The sequence below is a fragment of the Mycetomoellerius zeteki genome, unplaced genomic scaffold (genome assembly GCF_001594055.1).
Source record: "Mycetomoellerius zeteki isolate Tzet28-1 unplaced genomic scaffold, Tzet1.0 scaffold221, whole genome shotgun sequence".
Lineage (NCBI taxonomy): Eukaryota > Metazoa > Arthropoda > Insecta > Hymenoptera > Formicidae > Mycetomoellerius > Mycetomoellerius zeteki.
Genome location: NW_017257184.1, coordinates 1758322 through 1778988, shown reverse-complemented (window position 1 = coordinate 1778988; position 20667 = coordinate 1758322). Strand labels below are relative to the sequence as shown.

The 20667-nt window shown below is 33.6% G+C and overlaps 1 protein-coding gene across 2 annotated transcripts; it reads left to right on the top strand.

Annotated features, from left to right (window-relative positions):
* Positions 1 to 15: 15 nt before the first annotated feature.
* On the top strand, positions 16 to 20462 carry LOC108722987 (serine/threonine-protein kinase MARK2). 2 transcript variants are annotated; one of them, XM_018448402.1, is made up of 14 exons: positions 16 to 1350; positions 3010 to 3301; positions 9629 to 9844; positions 10201 to 10579; positions 10653 to 10873; positions 11035 to 11146; positions 11990 to 12102; positions 12194 to 12395; positions 12770 to 12973; positions 13553 to 13754; positions 15115 to 15294; positions 16909 to 17029; positions 17162 to 17250; positions 20303 to 20462. In XM_018448402.1, exons 1-14 carry the CDS (start codon positions 611 to 613, stop codon positions 20310 to 20312), a joined length of 3081 nt encoding a protein of 1026 aa, XP_018303904.1. In that variant the 5' UTR covers positions 16 to 610; the 3' UTR covers positions 20313 to 20462. The 2 variants fall into 2 exon arrangements, with proteins under 2 accessions (XP_018303904.1, XP_018303905.1); XM_018448403.1 differs by lacking the exon at positions 20303 to 20462 and adding an exon at positions 19025 to 19263.
* Positions 20463 to 20667: the final 205 nt, after the last annotated feature.

The following is a 20667-nucleotide window of genomic DNA, read 5'->3' as shown; positions in this document are numbered from 1 at the left end:
GCAATTTTGTTCTATTAAAGTGTCATAATAAACATCTAAATTGCACACAGATACAGATACGCATATTTACAATTCTCCGAGCTTTATTCATGTTTACTCATATTAAACTGCAGTAATCCACGAGATTGCGAGCGTTCCTGTGTATCTAATATCTGCTTTATTGTCTACAATGTTACGGTTGCAAAAAAAAAAACCAACATAGTGCCGCCGTTCAATAAAGCTTTATTCCTCTACAAAAAAGCCTATATCCGTGCCGCTTGTTCGCTTATTGATACATGTGATTGTGAATCGAATGAAGGTATAAAGGAAGAAAGAGAAATGGATCGTGGTTCGTTCTCAGGTTCTGGGCTCTATGTGATGTGTTTAGTGATGATCGTCGCAGTGCTTGACATCTTCCTTAAAAAAACATGAGTCTTCTTCTTGACAGAAACTAAATCTTCCATGCTGCGTCATTGATCGGTTTGGCCGTTGAATCGATGTTGAAGATTTATCAGTGCCCGAGACATTACCTACGAAAGATCGTCTTAAGAAGACGAGATCGAGAAGAGGAGAGTCTAAGAAACAGCAACGGCGACCAATTCCCGTATTCGTTCCCACGTGAGATATCTCGATGATGGACGATCGAGAGAGTCCGTTCGTGCGAACCCAGGCCAGCAGAAGTCTGATTCGGCCGCAGACAGGTGCACGAAAGTTCCTGGTGCCGTCGCCCGCGGATAAGACAGTGCGCCAGCTGGTGAATCGACAGACTGTTGGTGAATCGGAAATGAATCCGATGGGCACATCGAAACGGATGTCAGCACCACATACACCCTTGGAAAGTCTGAAGCAATGGGAACTGGTAGAGAATGACAAGGGTTTACAAGTAGTTGAGAAACGGGCCGGCGCTTTAAACCCTATCAGACCTAAGGAAATGATTCCCACGAGTCCGCTCTACGGTCGTACTCCCGTTTCCGTGAAGAGACTCCTCAGCGACACGAACGTGGACGCGAATCTGGAGGAGAAATTGAGAGTTTTCAATGAATCGAAGTTTCTCCAACCGATTAGACTTTCGTTTGGCCAACAGAGGACGGAATTGACACCACCCGTTCCACCGTTAGCAGAGCCCAAGGCGCCGCTTAGTCTCGATTTGATTCTGAAGCAACAGCAAATAGCGTCGACGGGTACGACGACAGTCGAGAGTACCGACATGCTGCAACGATTGGAGCAGCAAGTTAAGGCCATCGAAATGAGCACGATCGCCGCGAGGACGCGTCAGCTAGAGAACAGCTCGGATTTCGGAGCGGAAGTTCAGCTCAGATATCGAGAACACGAGGACTTGCTGCGAAACGTCACCGATGATGAGACCGAAGGGTAAAATATGTACTCTATCTACATCATACGTCAATCATCCCTGTGCTCATTGACACTATCATCGATATCTCTTTTATCATTCATCATCAAACATCATTCGCACATCTGATCTTGTATTTTCTTTTCTTATTGTATCTTCTAAATACACGTGACACATATATTTGTGTCAAATCTCAGTGACACATGTATTTGAGAGATTTCTTATTAAAGAAAATAACCATTAACTTTTTTTAAAATGTTTAAAGACTATCTGTTTTTATTTATAATCGATTTGGGATAATCATTTACATTGAGAAGAAATAATAAAAATGTCAAAACGCGAATCTCAAGAATAATTTATATTCATCTCGATAAAAAGATTCAAGATTGATCGAGTTTCGAAATTTAATAGGCATCCACCCATATGATCGATCATACCTCAATCTTTCACGTTAATCGTCGTCGAAAAGTTCGAGCCATTTCAATCGGTCAATATCCGCATACACACATACAAACGCACGGTCCGTTAGCACATTTACAGAATGGCGATAGCCTTAGTGATAATTGAGGAAATCGCCATCCAACCTCCGCTTGATCCTCGTCGCCGCGCCGATTACCTATACATGCCTGATTCACACAATTGACTGTCCGTTTACACCCACACGTGTTCTTTTCTTCACTATAATTGACATTTAGTTTACGCAATATCGCAACTGTGCAGCGATTCATTCCGTGATTTCCCGTCGGTTTGTCACTATTATACGTCAGTCATTAAATGTCTGACCAGGAGAGATCAGTGAAGACTACATAGAAAAAAAAGATTCTGACAATAACTACCAAATGTTGAGTGAAGTAATTCCAATCGAACGATAATACTTACTAAATATTTAGGAAAGGTAATACTTACTAAAATTATTTTTAGTTAAATATTAACTGAACATTTGATAGCTATTATCAGATTCTTTTTTCAGTGTACGTGTTTGCGGAGACAGATACTTCGATAAATAAATAATCTATCCGGATGTCACTGAATAACTCGTAAATATAGGTATGGATTTAATATCATGCGGTGTTTATATAATTCTCTTCGTGTTAGTGTTAATATTAACATCAACATGATGTGGATTTATAACTCATAGAATTAAATCCAGTATGTTGATGTTAATATTAATATCAATACAATGAGAATTATATTACATGGTGTTATTTTTTAGAGTGTTATCTTGCACAGACCTTCTCGATAATTAATGTTCGTTTGATAAAAATGTCAAGGTAGTATTTTCTGAATTATGAATGATTGAAAATAAATGGCTTTGCACGAATTCTGCTGTACAAACAGATAACAAAATGTTATTTTCCAATTGATTTCGAGTAAACTGTATCGGTAACCATGTTTCAGTTAAAAATTTCGATGAGATTTAATATTGAAAATTAGAAAAGTGTTTATACTCTCTCTCTCTTTTGCCGTTTATATCTGTCTCTAAATACAACGTTTTCCTTGTTACGTTTAAAACGATATTTCTCCATCAATACTAAACACAAATCAGTATCACCACACAAAACGCTTTAATCACGACAAACACTTGTATACTATAGTCTGTTATCAATGATCATTCACGACGCCATATCATAAAACGTTAAATCGAAGGAAGAATTATTATGAAACATGAACGAAAAAAGGGCCTCACTGTTGCATCGTGGAGATGCAACGCGGAACTCCACCGGAAATGCCGGCATCGTGCCAAAGAAGCCCACTGTTAAGTTGTCCAGGACTGCTTCGGATACGCGACGGGGACAAGAAGCAGAGATGAGAACACAATCCAGAATGCCGCAAACTCGCGCGATCGTCCGGCCAATAGTTACCAAAAAGGATCACCAGCGTCATCAGCAATCACAACAGCAGAACAACGCGATGACCGTCCCGCTCAGACCGTTGTCAGACATGCAGAAGGGTATTCAGAGCGAAAAGGAGGTAGATATTTAATATGCTTATATATATGTATAGGCATCGATTGCAGCGTTATCACGTTTAAACATTATCGAATATCTCTTGCCGATAAGATAATTTCTACCTGATTTAAAGAGAGGAACAAAAATATCGCGTTACTTTTTAATGTCTGTCGTAGAATAATTGGACTGTATGGTATTACGTAATTATAACTTTGTCGAGGATTATTTAGCGATAATTGTCACGAATCGAAATCGCCATAAATCAAATGAGATACTTGACGGAGCCACGGCACACACAAGCAGTAAGACGTAAGCAGTAATGAAATCAACATGTTGGATTGGTCAATTCGCTTACTGCTTAAGTTTTTTTGTGTCATGGCCCTTAAGAAAGTAAATAAAATTGCAAACGTAAGCATATAAATAAAGGAGAAATGTTAAAAACGATGCGCGATCCGCAGCGAAATCACGCGCGGAGTTTACGATTGCCCGTATATGTACATACATCGACGATGTGACGAATCAAGTGCAAACGAATGGTAATGCAAATATATTTTCATACTTACGTCACATGTATGACTCGTTTCATCTGTTCGACCTGAAATAATCCGAACGATTTCCCCGCTTCATCGAAGTATCATTTAGTCATTACGATCGCGCAACCTGTCAAAGTTAATTATTCCATACCTATATGGAACACATTTGAAATATTTCGGAAATTTTAACGAGAATTTTTTTTCTTTAAAGAAATTATTTATTTTTTTAACGGAAAACATAAATAAACCTTTTTGTGTAAAATATAAAAACTTACTGAAGTGAAACATTTATTTTTCATGAAATATAAAATTAATTGAGTTAATTAAAATATTTTCGAGATTATTTAAATTATTTTAATCTAATATATTATTTGAACAAGTCGATCATGTTTCTTTGACAACTTTGAGAGAAAATATCAGAGGTAAAAAAATATAAAATAAAAATAAAATAAAATAAAATAAAATTTAAAAATATAGTTTTTCGAACAAAATTTTTTTATGTCGATATAAAACAATGGAAGTTATAACTTTTAATATTGTATGTCATGTTGACTCGATAAGCTGGCAATATATCTGAACGGGATTTACATCTGTATTAACTTTATATTGTACCATAAAACAAATTTCAGATGCATCCCACGAAAGCGGAAGTGTTGGTTTTGTTTTACGTCATGTATTTCCTATTTTCCCATTTTCGTCGCTGTTTTATGGAAACACATAAATCGTAATCTTCGTAGAAATCCAGCATCAGCAGTTTTCTCGTATCTCAGTATCGTAACTTTCAATGATTATCATCTTTAATTTAAAACGGATAGTTTCCATTTGTAGTATATGAAACAATATAAAATTCTAAATATAAATAAAGGGTTATATAAAGAATAAATAAAAAGTAATATAAAATTTAATTAGTCTATCTATGCCAATAATATTGATTAATCCAGGATTTACGCAACGATTGCATTTTTCATTGCAATTAAAATGCTGTTTACAATAGCGATAAGAAATTCTTTGCAAAAATAGGTTTTTTCTCAAAGTGGTCGCAATGTTTACTGATTTATTTTTCTCTTAACGAGATGCGATAGTAACTTTGAAATTGTAAAAAACATTATAATTAACGTGTTATTAATTTAGATAAATTCTAATGCGTTGAGTTATTTTTGTGTTGGAGTAAGAAAGAGAACGCAATCGAATCAGCTGACTCTTTTGTTTAATAGAACACCTAAATAGAGCTTTACTATTTATTTGCTAGTTCATGCGCGTGTAAGCGTTTCTATTTTCCGTAAAGAATTCGCGTCAACTTGGATCTATTCTTATCTTCCTTTTGCGTGAAGTGGATGTCCGCGACTCTTCTCTCATCGTTACTTTCTCAGTCGATTGATCAGCTGACTGAACGCGCTCTCTTGCTGTTACCTCTTTCAGAAACTTCGACTTTACCCTCTTCATATTAACTCAAGTACCTATTCTCACCTAAGTATCCGACGAGAAAAGAAATCAATGTTCTTTTCTTAAGCGCGAAAATAAAATATTATAAGTTAGTTAGTTACTTGAGCGATTTGTTCTTTTAAAATCGCCATGTTAAAACTGATACTGTCTTAATTTGATTTATTCTTATTTATCACATGCGGTTCTTAAATCTATAGTGTCGTTATAATTTAAAACGATGCTAATAATAAGTTCATTTTTTTTTGTAAGTTTTTATTTTCTAATCTTTTTTCTATATATAAATGCAACCTTAACCAAACTCTGGAAACACTTTTTAATATTTTTAATATTAAAATTGAACAAAATTAATAACGTAGGCGTTTTTAGTGACATTAAACATATTTATCAATCTCATATATAGCGCTAGATTATGTTCCGATAATCTTCTCAGTGTTCATAGTAGTAGTTGGTTCGAGCAGCTGACGAGGCGAAAAGCCTCGTTGCTAGGTAGGAGGATGATAAAGGTGAAGATGTAGCATCCTACTCTTTACATCCCACAGATGCGTGCGTCATCATCAGGATGTATACCATATACATATCGATATCTTGGAATTAGAGCTGTCGATATCTTATCGTAGATAGAGAGAGCAGAAAGCTCAATCTTTTCCACACACTTTCAGTGTTTTCTTTTTCTTATAAAACAATATTGTGCCAATTTCTTTTTTTTATTCCAAAGTGCTAATAATGTTAATATTATAATAATACTAATAATGTTGAATGAATTAATGTCAATCAAATATTTGGCTAATAAGCAGAAATAATTTTATTTTTCTAAATATTTAATATTATCGAACGTAATAACATAATTAACTATTTAGTAATAATTACTAAATATTTAAAAAAATAAAATTATTTTTGATTATATTAATCAAATATTTGATTGAAATTATTTCACTCAAAACATTTGATAGTTATTACTAGATTCTTTTTACAGTGTACATAACCATCTCTCTTACAAGTTTAATAATCGTAAAGGAAGTCATATCTTTTATAGCGTGTGTTAAACATTTCATTTTCTTTAGAGCGCATTAACGCTTGCGCTTTGCGACATTCGGTCCGATCAGCTGACCAGCCTGAAACCTTCTGGTATCTCGGCTTCGAGCAGCACCCTCAGTTAAAAGAGTAAAACACGGAACAAACGTGTGTCAGTGGTTCCCACTTTCTGCGACGCATGCGTTCTTCGGTCGAAGGGGGTGGCAAAGAGAGAGAGTGGGCGACGTTGAGGCTAGGCATTCAAGGGTGGTTCTCTCGCACGTTTCCACCGGGGGGGATGGCGGTGCCATGTATTGATTCTGCCTTTGCATCCCTCAGTTGTGTGGTCTCTTCTCCGAGGGTGGTTCGTTTCGAGGGTGGAAAAGGGAAAAGGCAGTCGCGTACGGTCGTCGTCGGCGTCGACGACGACCAGAGCAACCGTCTCGCGTTTCTCAATCGGTCTTGTCGTCTCATCACTCCTCTCTCTTTCTTTCTCTCTTTCTCTTTCTTTCTTTCTTTCTTTCTCTTATGAACACAAGTGCAGTGTTTGATAATTGTGACATAAAAAAATTTGCGAACAGTGACATCGCATCTGTCCTTGATAAGAGCTCAAAGACCCTTGACGGAAGTAGATATATCTTGAAGAACTAATCCTGCGACACCTAATATAATATTGAAACTCCTATCAGATTCACACGGTTTCGATAATCTCCTACGAAAGCATTTTGATAACACACATCACTAATTTGATTATATTTTCATTAATTGTCAGTGGATCTATTATTGTTGATGGATCGATGTTAAATGTGAACTGTGCTGGTGAGAGATGGTGTCGCTGACGTCTTGCCACATTATCGTTAACCGAAGGTTGAGGAGATAACGATTAGTATAGTCATGCAGTGACGTCTGAAAAAATAACGTATATACGTGACACGCCTTCGCTGAAAACGAATTAAATTTGATTGCAACTGTATTTGGAATTGTGATTGATAAAATCAAAAGCTATTTATATATTTACATCTAAGTTATTTTCATTGAAACAGAATTTTTCAAAAGCTATTGCCACTTTTTCGCAAAGTTAAATTCTGCGAGAAGAAGGCAAATTTTCTACAAACAACAAATCCATGAAATGCAAGTTACTCTAGTTGAGTACAAATATCGTCTTCGAGGATTCAACTTGCAATTAAATCGTCAATACCAGTACAAAGAGTGCCTAATGAAATATATCGGGCACTGATGTTTGCTGAATTACGTCATGTATTTTGTAAACGGTTCGTGCGGTGAAACAAAGAGATCACTTGAGAAACGTAATTCAAACGTTATTGGAACTCAAAGAAAAGTGCCCCTTTAAATCGAGATACCAAAGTCAGCGGCCGATTATTACTTATTTGTTTCTTCAGTCGGAGATCAAAGCGTTTGCCTAACGATAGATGGTGGTGATACAATCGATTTATCATTGAAATACAGTAGTGGTTTTTATACGACACTGCTTGTATTCTGGTAAAATGAACCAGCGTGACGATACGCTTCGCGAATTGACTCATCGCTCGACCTTTCAAAACGATCGACCACGGAAACTGCTGTCGGTCACAGTTGGTCTTCGTTGTTGAAGAACAATCGAGAATTAAGTTATTCCTATCTTTAATAAAAAATAAAGGATTAGAAAAAAGACACTAAGAGAGAATTGTGAAATAAAACTACAGTGATCGAACGGCGAAATATAACAGCTCCCGTATTAAGATCCATGATCTGTATCCTGCCATGTTGAACTTTTTCGGCGCATTCTCGTATTATCGGCAGTCAGACAGAACAACTAATCTACTGACGGTTTAGATTGCGCGCATGCGAGCACGAGGAAGTGGTTTACCGTCGGATCCGTCGTCGATCCGACATCCATCGATCGTCTAGTTGGGATTTGCAAACGGTCAAACTGGCGGCTTCTAAAGTTGCGGCCACCACCAACTCGCGCAAGATGGTCACACGTGGCTTCCTGCGGGTAATACCTAAATCCTGCAAAATTAATTGTTAAGCTGCTGTCCTGATTACTTTACTCTTTGTTTTCTCTGCTTTTCATTACATTTGCGCGTTAATAATATATTTTTATCGTACCTAAATGTACGGCCTTTATTTCAAATTCTTGATGCCTTTTGCAATTCAAAGGCATGTATCTGACTCGCGAGCATAACGCATTTAAATACTTCGACTTCTTCATAAGTACGCTTGTCACATCGATATTCTGCCGGTTTTTTTTTTCTTTTCTTCTCTCTTTTTCTTTTATTAGAGGTATAGCGAGAAAAGAAGTAAAAAATCATATGCGCGACGTCAACGGTTGTCCTCGCGATTAATACGAAAGTCCAGCGTGTTCCACTCGAAACAATCTGTATCTGGTGTATTTTAACGAGCTTTAATTAATTCCATTGACAATGGCCGCCGTGCCTGGAAGTGTCAAGTGCGGCCGCGCAGGCATGTGCGTATGCGTAAATAAATGCGATATTGTGCGAAGAGGGAGAGATCCGCGATATTCCTCGCGATGTGGCATTCTCGAGGAATGTGCGCTGAGCTCTTAACGAGCGTTTGCCCCGTATTTCTCGTGCCTCATTCCATGACTTTAAACGCCGCGCTCGGAGATGCGACCTAAGTTTCTGAAATAGTTGGCTATTTACGACGCAACTTTGCACGGCGTTCTCCCGTTTCTCGAAATAAATTAGCACGCACGGTATACTTATAGCGTTTAAAATAATTTCTAAATTATTGAATTTAGATTATGCATTACCTGTATTATGTAAATCTATGAAAACTTTTAATTTAATTAAACGTTTCTCATTCGTATTTTGTGCAGTAATGTCGGCTAGTTTTAATTATATCTATATTTATGTATGTATATCCACTCTAGTTTTTTCTTTTTTATTAAGAATTAAATTATACATTACGTGTATGTATACTATATATATATATATATAATTTCGATTTATTTATTCTCATTAGGACTCTTATGATTGTAACATGAATTATTAATATTTTAGATATTAAAACTAGTGAAGAAAACATATGTTGTGTGTATTTTTTACTAGTTTTATCTAAAATATTAACTATATCTGTCTTTGATTTTGATTTCTGAAATATATAATTGATATTATAATTATAAAGTCCTAATGATAATGAATAAATCGAGATTATTCTATTTGTAATTAATTTTACAAAATAATAAATTGACATTTACGCGTTTGACAGAACAATTCACTACTTTTTGCGATTTTCATTCAGAAACGAGAATTGCTTTGCATACATTGATTTGACAGCAACATTATCTGTAATTTACTTGATTTTTATTTGCTCATCGATCATGATTTTTTGTGTTACAGACGGGGGATGGCGTAGGGGTGTCGAGTACCGGAGGTCGACTCTCTTCGAGGAGTCGAACCTCCGAGGAACCTCATATCGGCAAGTACAAATTACTGAAGACCATTGGCAAAGGCAATTTTGCTAAGGTGAAACTTGCTAAGCATGTACCCACGGGAAAGGAAGTAGCCATCAAGATCATCGATAAAACTCAATTGAATCCCGGTAGTCTTCAAAAGGTAACGTCATATCGTCATCTTATGTTCTCTTATAATTTCCTTTTCTTACAAAAGTTCAATAAAGCAGAATTATAGATGTAAGAATGAGAATTGTTAGAACTAGTATAAATTGTATCATTTTAATGTATATTATGTTACATATCATTAGCCGTTATTTAAAATTGATTGTTATAATATGCAAGTATTCTTTATATTGACTTACTTTGCATGGTAATATTTTTACAAGAAGAACTGTTATTGTTCGTGAGTCATGTGACATTATCATAATTTAACAGAAAAAAAACTTCAAATTATACATGTATCTCATAAATGTAAATACCTGTGTGATTCATGCTGATACATCTGGTCAATTACAGTTGTTCCGAGAAGTCAGGATAATGAAGATGCTCGACCATCCAAATATAGTGAAATTGTTTCAAGTGATCGAGACTGAAAAGACACTGTACCTGGTAATGGAATATGCCAGTGGTGGCGAGGTCTTCGACTATCTGGTCCTGCACGGGCGAATGAAGGAGAAAGAAGCGAGAGCGAAGTTCAGGCAGATCGTTTCTGCTGTGCAATACTGCCATCAAAAGAAGATCATTCATAGAGACTTAAAAGCCGAAAATCTATTGCTCGATAGTGAAATGAATATCAAGATCGCCGATTTTGGTTTTAGCAATGAATTTACACCCGGTAACAAGTTAGACACATTTTGTGGCTCACCGCCGTATGCCGCGCCGGAACTTTTTCAAGGTATTTCCTCGAAGTAATTCATACGGATTTGCATATTAACTTGAAATTTACTTATACAATTTTCCATTTACAGGAAAGAAATACGATGGTCCGGAAGTAGACGTATGGTCGTTAGGTGTAATCCTATACACATTGGTGTCCGGCTCACTGCCTTTCGATGGTTCGACATTGAGAGAATTGAGGGAAAGGGTATTAAGGGGGAAATATAGAATTCCGTTTTATATGTCCACCGACTGTGAAAATCTTCTCAAGAAATTTTTGGTGCTCAATCCAACGAAAAGAGCCTCACTAGAGGTACGTGGGGATCAGGTTCGAATTGTATTTTATTCTTGAACTCTATTACCTTATTAGGTGAGGTATTAATCATCTTATCAATTCACAAGTAGTATATTTTAATGGCACGTAAGTCATGTTTAAAAGAAATATAATCTAATAATTTTTTTTTATTACTATAGAACATAATGAAGGATAAATGGATGAATTTGGGATACGAAGATGACGAATTAAAGCCGTACTTAGAACCTGAACCTGATTATAGAGATCACAAGAGGATAGGTGAGTCTGCCAGTATGTACATAACACTTACTACTTACCGTTTTTATGTTTAATGTTACATCCGTTGTGAACATTCTATACTATTTTTTTAATATGATATCAATGACAAAAATCAGCTTCTATTTTCTTCGATATATACATGTTCTCAAATTATATAATTATATTATAATATATTATATTATAGTTTTAATCTGGATTTTTTGTACAGTTTCTCTAAGAATGTTCACATGATTGGATGTTTCTTCTAGTTAGATAATTGTGCAATAATCACTATTAATATCAAAATATATCAGACTCGTTATTATTTAATAATACGTACTATCTCACAATTTTCTATTATAATGCTAAATAGAGTTTTTAGAACATGCACAATTTGAAATAATTTTTTACTAAATTATTTCAAGTAAGAAATGCACATTTTTTGCGCACAGCGTAGGAACACCATAACTTGTGTGTTTTTCGAGTTCTTATTTAGTCTGATATATTTATCTGTATGTGTTGTGATCTGCTTCTTAAAAAATCTTTTTATTGCATGGAAATATATTTTATTGTTAGTAAAAGAAATAAAATTTTTTAATTAATTCTAATATATTAAAATTGAACTAAAATCATATCTTATTTTTAATGAATGTTAAAACATGGATATATATTAGTAAGACGATGAATTTAATTATTAAGAATTTAGTGTATTTCTAAATGTTAGCTGCTAGTATCTGTTATAGCAATATACAATACATAGCAAAGCTTTTTGTTTTAATTTTTTTTATATCTTTGATTTTGAATTATAAATGTTGTGTTAGAAAATTGTTCCAATTCTAATAGATGTGACTATGCCGCCACGCATTTCCATTTCAGAGGCCTTAGCCAGTATGGGATACACTCGAAGCGAAATAGAAGATTCTTTAGGACAAGCGAAATATGACGACGTATTCGCCACGTATTTGCTCTTAGGTAGAAAAACAACAGATGTAAGTATATGACATATCAAGATTAATTATACAGTACATGATAGCGTTTTGACAAAATCCTAATATTTTTCCCGAATTTTGGTTTGTACAGCCTGAAAGCGACGGATCACGGTCAGGTAGTTCATTATCGCTGCGTAACATTCCACCTCAAGTCAGTTCAGGTGGTGGAGGAGGAAGCAGTGGAGGAACTGGTGGCGCAGTACAGAGTCCATCTCACAGAGGTGTTCATAGAAGTATTTCTGCTAGCAATCCAAAACCCAGTAGACGGGCCTCGTCTGGTGGTGAAACTCTTCGTAAGTGTTATATCCGTTCGTTTTAACCGTAACTCTTATGCAGTACGGCGGTTTAAACTTTACTGTCAAATAACAAGCATGGATAAGGACATTTATCAAACTTGGGTAAGACAAGATATCTGTATTTCTTGTGATCGGAAATTGTGAATTTTATGCAACAATTTTTGTATCATTTATTTGTATTGGAAAAAGATAGTAGCTAGTAGTTAGTACATAGTTTAATTGTTAAATTAAATTTGTAACAAAGTGATATAATGAATGTTGAAATATAGAGTAACAAAAATCGATAAGATTGTTTGCTGATAAATTTGTTAGTACAAATACTGTATCTAAAATACAAGATTTTATTGCATAATTTTTTTTTTCTTCATTAGGAGGTGCACCCAGTCCAGGTAACGCAACGAATCACAATCATGCGACTGCAGTAACTGGCACAACTGTGACTGGAAGCGGGGGTAGTAATTTTAAACGACAAAATACTGTGGACGCAGCTACGATTAAGGAAAACAGTGCTCGAGTTTCTGCAAGCCGACCCTCTGCAGCTAAAAATAGTCAATCACCTGGGCAATTAGATACTAGTGAGTTATTGTTACTTTGTTCTTGAACGATACTTTATGATAGAAATATCTTATGAATAGATGTTCGATATTTGTCGTTCTATATTTCCTTTGTGATGCTTGAGCAAAGTCTTTGGATGAGGGAGGTTGCTTTGGATAAGGTTGTAGCGGTTTAATAGCTAATTTGCAATTTGTAATTTATCTGTTATTTGTGTTATTTGTACTAGTCCATATTGTTCATAAATCGTAAATTTTAACATATTTATTATATTTATACAATCATATCATCGAAGATTCTGATCATACGCATTTCAATGTCAAATTGTCATACCTGTTTCTTATATGTTTGTAAGATTAAACATGCAATCACATTGTCATAATTTTATCGCATATCACATATATCCCTAAAATCTGATCATTTGTCATGTATTGATTTTTCAAGAAAGAGACAGTGGTATTACTTTATTTTATGTTTGTTTCTTAATATGGAAGCAGGTTAGACATGGCAACTCATAATCTTTGTAAAATGTTTCTGTTTGTTATAATTTAAAGTATGTTGCTTTTTGTTTTGTGTTGAACCATATCTAATGAGGCTTGCAGTGACAATGTTCATTCTAGGCGTGGGTACAAGTCCTGGTGGTAAAGCAAGGGTAGGCAAGAGCAACACAATGAACGCAGGGGTAGGTGGTGGTCGACCTCTCACCTCACCTGCTCCTGGTTCTGTTGGTCGACGTAGCACCATCTCCTATGATCAAGCGAAAACATCATCAGCATCTACTGAAAGAACCAACGAAGTACCCAGGTATTGTGATATCCAATTATTTTTACTTGAAATATGCAATTTATTTATACGAAAATGGAATACACATATATAATAACTAAAAAATAAACGTAGTGCTACGAAAATTTTTTATTACATTGTTTCTGATATTTTGATTTATGATATATAGATTTTCACTTCTCGATATATACTTGATATATGAGATATTGGACATATATTTAGCTTTAGTTCCTTACACAACGTGACAAAACTTGCTATTAATTATCAATTTGTATTCGCAAATTAAATTATAGTCCAGTATTTCATTAGCTATATAATAAAATATATATTATATATATACAAAGTAAACATATTAGTGCATCTCGTGTGATGTTTTCTATCGATTTAACATTTTCACTAACTGTAGACGACTGACTTCTTATGTGTGCAAAGTACACTAAACCATTATTCAAGAAATGATTTGATAATCGAGTGAACAATAACAATGTCTGTCATTAAAAGCCGCGGGGAATTCATTTGTTTGTTGCATTGCTCTAGCATGTTGGCTGCTGCCTGCCAATCGTTCATTGCGATATCCCTTTCTTTATGGCTTGACAGATGTATCGAACGGGTCTGATGTAACGTTTATACATATACAGACGCTTGCTGAAATGATATCAGATAACAATCGCATCCACATGTATAAAAACTCAATGATCTCAAATATACATATATCTCAGTCAAGACGATGTAGACACACATTATCATCATACATTTTTCATTCTTATATATACGTTATAGCATCATATTCTGTTCTCTTATCGTACGATACTTCGCGAAGTTACATTAGCTACAGCAGTTAGTATTTTCATTCTCCTCTTTCCATCCTTATGATTCCCTTTTATATTCCTTATTAACGAATTTTTTGTTACAAAAAATATTTCTATAAAATTATATATAATTTACACACGCACACACACACACACACACACACATATATACATGTATATACATATATATATGTATATATGCATAAATCTTTTTAGAATTTTTTCTTGATGATAAATAAAATATTCATACATGAAAATTAATTCAATATAATTTTTTCTTTTTTTCCAAGACGATATACGACATAAAAATAAACGACATTACAAGTAAAAAGTAACAAGTCATTGTTTGAAACAAGTAAGAAAATTCTTAATGTAATTATTTATCTATCTAAGAATTTAATTACATACCTTACATAAATACGTAATGAAACATTTTCGATGTCTGTCACAAATCTTAGATCTCGCCCCGTTTTGCTTCTGTACAATCTTAAAAAATTGTTCTGGTCTTTTATTATATAAAAAAAAAATAGGATTAAATCGTGGTCTATAAGGCTCGGCAATTTGCTGATTAGTTTTGTGCACAGCCTGGGCGAGGGCACTAGACCAACGCGGGGTCACACCAAGTCTGCGAGCATCAGCGCAAGTCACCGTTCCTCAAGTGGTGTACCCCCCAGCGACCATTCACTACTGGACCCTCAACCACGCAACGCCCACAACTCCTTACTCGCCACTGCTGACCCCCTTAGGCAGAGGTACAGGCCCCCGATGCCTAATACAAAAACCGAAAGACCTGCATACATTCCTGCATATTTAATATTTAAATATGTATATATTTCGGATACATTCGTTCTCTTTCATTTGGTTACTTCTTTCTTGGGCCACTAACTCTCTTAGGGTAATTAGGTCTCCTATCACTATAGTCTTTCGCAAATTCTGCCGGAGCGGATAATGAGAACATTTGTTTCTCAGAAGCTCAAAAACGACAGTGTCAATCTCTTGGAGTGCTCTGTTCAAAAAATTGTCGACATAGGATTCTCTAGGATAGTTTCTGGTCATTTTTTCATTATTTTTTAATTCTCTTTTCTTATTGCTTTACTCTTTTCTCTCTATTCTCTTTCTCTTTTTCATTCGCATGATATAAACTTTGTTAGATCTCAATAACGGCTTTATTGCTTCTTTCTTCATTTGTATAAATATCATTTAGGTTTTATCATGGTAAAATCATCTCATTACGATTCATGATACAATTTCGACATGCTTACAGTTCACTTAGAAATTTTTGTATGATTTTTTATTGACCACTAAGCTTAATATGTAGGACAATTATGATAATATACTGTAGTATGTATAGCGGCATGATATTATAATTAGTTTTCTTGAGGAAATATTTATTCTTAATTTATTATTTCCTACATGATTACGCGTTTGATACATACTATTATATATATAAATATATATCTTTTTGTATTTTTTTTATTAGTTTTGAAAATTTATATTTTATAGAACGTAAACTATTTAATATTATCTATTTGATAAATTACTTATGATGTGACCTAATATCTAAGTTAACATTATTTTCTCATGAAATCTTTTCTAGTATTATTATACAGTTGCTATATTTAAACATATCTCTCGCGCAAAAAGCACAATTATATTTTTAAAATAATTTCTTTCCATCGATTGATGGAACTTGCATGCGCAGTTATAGTAGACTGTGCCTACTTACATAATAACGTATTACATATTTTATCAATATGAATTAATTTCTCTTATCTCAATATTGCTTTATTAACTCTATTCATTAAGCTTAATTTGTAAAATATTGCTTGCGCGTTAAAAATTTTTACAACAATATCTTTAGAAATATGTAGCAATTAAATAAACTTTTTGCAACATATGTAATTAAATAGTGCAGCAAAAAATCTATAACTGTTGGAAGAACTTCGTTAAAATTGACCTTGACTGTTGACTTTTTTACCGTCAACTGATTTATTAGTTCATACTTTACTTTGATGGGAAGCTAAGATCTTTGGATATTTATTGTCGAAAACAGAATTTGAAAGAATCAAGCCATTTTTTGAAAAATCTTGCAGACGGATGGCCAGACCAACACTAATGAAATTATAAAGTAAAAAGGTTTGTTACGCTGCATTACTTAATAACTAATTTTATTTACTTTATATCTCTTTGCATCTTGATACCAGCTTTACTTGAACCCGAATGGGTAATATGGTAGTATATTCGCTCGAGCATATACTTTTTATGATTCATAGTGTGCATAAAAATAAAAATGCTGATAAATCAGCTTATATATCTATCACGCGACTGCAGTTTGTATTAAAATAAAAATTATTATTTGTTGTTAGTTTGGGTGTATGCACAAGCAACAGACTGGCCACAACCACTACGGCAGCATTTCCACGGAATGTTCCGAGTCGCAGTACGTTCCATTCTGGCCAAAATAGAGCACAGCGAAATCACACTCAGGTGAATACTTAAAACAATTTAACTATAGAACAAGAATTTAACTTGACAGATTTATCTTTTTTTATTAGCGATTGTTAATTAATTATTAAACATCATTTATTTTATTAGCTATTAATATAAATGTTTTTCCAGGGTCACACACAAACACAGGACACAAATGCAATTAGCCCTCTAGCAAGGCCGTCCTTTTTCTCGAAATTATCTTCGAAGTTCTCCAAACGGTAAGTTTTATGACTGATCAAATCTATATAATCTTTAATGATATTAGTATTTGATAGCATGCTAATAATTTGTGTAATTGTAATATTACCACTGTACATTTCCAAACATTTCTTTTATCGTTAGTTTACGTATTTTGTGAGCCAATTATCCTGTGAAAGACTAATAATTAGATCAGATCTTATGAATAAATTATTTCCTAATTAACGTAAAATATAAGATTTTCTTGAAGAATTGTGTGGTTGATACTCAACTTGTAAAAATGATGAAAATATTAATTTAGAATAGAAAGGTGTATTAAAGTACCAAAGTTATTAGCAGTTACCTAAAATCGATCTTTTTAATATAATTTAATATATAATTATTGTGCATGTATTATCTAATTGAATCTATATCTACGCACATGGATGCAAAGAAGGTCCATGAAAGTCAAATATTTTATAACATGAAGCAGTGTTTTATGTATTTGTTATATATTTCTTTTATTTCTTTCATTCTCTGTATTTTATTTGATTATACATCCACATTTGTTGATTTGTTTCATGATATATATGTATATATATATATGTATTAACATACACGTATATACGTGCATATATGTACATGTATATCGTGTAAGTAGTAAATATATATTTATAATAATTTCATGCTATTGCGTTATCCAATTATTCGACAAGTACAGACTGAGAACGCTAGCATAAACATCACAGCTTTGCAGTGGATCCTCAGTGCATGCTTAGCATTTTAAACATTTAAGTGTTGAGATTTTAATATACTCGAATATATATCTCATATTGTGACATAGTTTGATAAATTGTATCTATTGTTTGCATGCAAAATGATGTTTCTGTTTTTAAGGATGCACAATGACTATGTAATTCTGGAAATTCTATACATCGATATATTTACATATTATAAGGCTATATATAATATTATTTATTACAAATCCGATGAGCCAGCAGCGACCATTATCAATGAAAGCCGCAGAACATGTAGCTTATGCATTTTGTTTCGCTTTATTTATATATTTACTTATACATATACCATTTTCATCCTCAAGCGTATCGCGTACTTCACCTGTATTGTTTGTTTGTCCCATAAATATTTGCTTGACAGATTGTATCCTTTAGCTGAATTTTAAGTAGTTTTGGTTCCATTTTATATGCATAACGAAAAATACACAACGTTTTCTTTTATATAGAGTTTTTATTCATTCATTATATTATAGATGGAAAATCATATACTATATTGTTATAAGATTCGATATACTATATTGCTATAAAACAAATTCTTTTGAGATCGATTGATGGAAGTAATACATACTGCTCGGCTGAATTCAGGCCACCTCGCATACTCATTGTGCATCCCTTTTTCTCACTCGATTGTAGCGAGGCATATCTTTGATTTATTATTTATATTTATATATATACATATATCCATATATATACATATATGGGACCTAATTATCATATCGCACATTCAAATGCCAAATGACAGCGCATACTACACACGTACATAAGTATTTGGAGCTGAGGATGGAAGACTGCAGAATAACGAGAGTATATATATATATATATTCATATATATATTCGTTCTAGACAATTATTATAATATTCTTTCATGATATGGTCACTGTACTCATCATTTCAATATAGTACAGAATAATTGTACAGAAATGTGCGAATTGACGGCATCCATAGCCATTGGTGCATCAAAATGAATATACCTGACGTTTCTATTATCAATTCACACCGGTATATATATTATATGCTGCAGGCCATGAACCATATAAGCTTCGCTTCATCTCTCGAGTTCCGACAAGCGAAAGGCCATACAGACACGAGTTTTAACACAACCGATGTGCCGACAGTGTCATGATACAACATGCCCAATGCGTACCTAACGCATATTGAATCGAGCTGGGCAAAGAAGCAAAAGTTTATTTATTATTAGTCGACTGCTCAATGGATATTGTGTGATGCATACAATCTTAAAAGAGAAAAGAAAAACTTCTGACTCCGTTATTCTGTGGTTCTCAAGATTGAGTGTAAATTACTTTTTTAAGAACTTTTACATGTCAAGTATTGTGCGTCATCTTCGAGCATACATATGATATATATGTGTATATACCGTATATTATCGCAAATTTATATACATATATACGTATGTATATGTATGTATGATTACATAATTATTGAAAAGAAAAAAAAATGTCTTCCTGAAATCACAAACCAGGAAATTACGCCTTATGCATTTAGATATAACACTGGTATCTGTGCCTTTCCTAATTCAGCCTGCCTGTATGCATACTTTACGTCGTCCGTGTTTAAAGAAAAACCTAATATTTTCTTTATATTTTTCTACCATATTTTGCACTATAAAATCTATTTTAGCTCATCTATTTTACTTATGTTATAAAGTAACAGCGAGTAATGTATGTAAAAACTATTTTATGAAGAGCGAGGAAATAGTTAATAGATTGCCTTCCGACGTAAAGTATCTAACCATTATACAAAATGATAGGTGCGAATTTAATAAGTGTGTTCAAAACACTTATATTTAAGCACCGAAGGCATATTTTTATGTAACGGCGGATGTGTGACAGGCATAGATTATTCTCCTATATATTAAAATTAGCAATTTATTAATCTTGTAAATGTGATGAAATGAGTTTTATTTGCAAATCAACGATACCTACATAAACTAGCACAGAAGATTTTTACAACTCTTAAATATTTTGTGTTTATAAAACGAACTTTTTAATTTCTTATTTATATTTTATCAATGAAAAACACGTTTATTCATGTTCCTTGTTTTTGTATTACTATATATATATATATATATATACTATAATATTTTTTCTCTTTATACTGCCTTTAGAAGATAAAAGCGACAGATGCTTGCTAACGTGAAAGTATATATTCGATCGTAATGATTACAAGTGGTAGAGAATTTCGAGTGTGAGGAAAATGTTATAGTTATACTAACACTAATGAACGAACCAGACAGATTTGACAGATAATAGAGTACATATGATTGTTCGTACTTTGACAGATTTTTTTAAGTGAAGGAGGAAGTCTCGCCTTGTTTCCCCCGAGCTGAAATGAGAGCGAGCCGCATGCAGATATATCGCGCCATGGCAATCGCATCTTCCACGAATGTATTATTTTATTTCGTTTTGATTTTCTCTCTCCTTTTTTTCATAAATTACAATGAGGACTAGAATAATATATATTTTGTAATATTATAGTTAATTTTTTCTTTTTTCTTTTTTTTAATATGATAGGAAAATATGTTGGATAACAATATATGTGTATAATATATATTTGAAATTGTAACATAAAATCTATCATATGATATCTATTGTTTGATAAGATTTTTGTTATTGCACAAACAAAATATATTGCATATTTTCATAT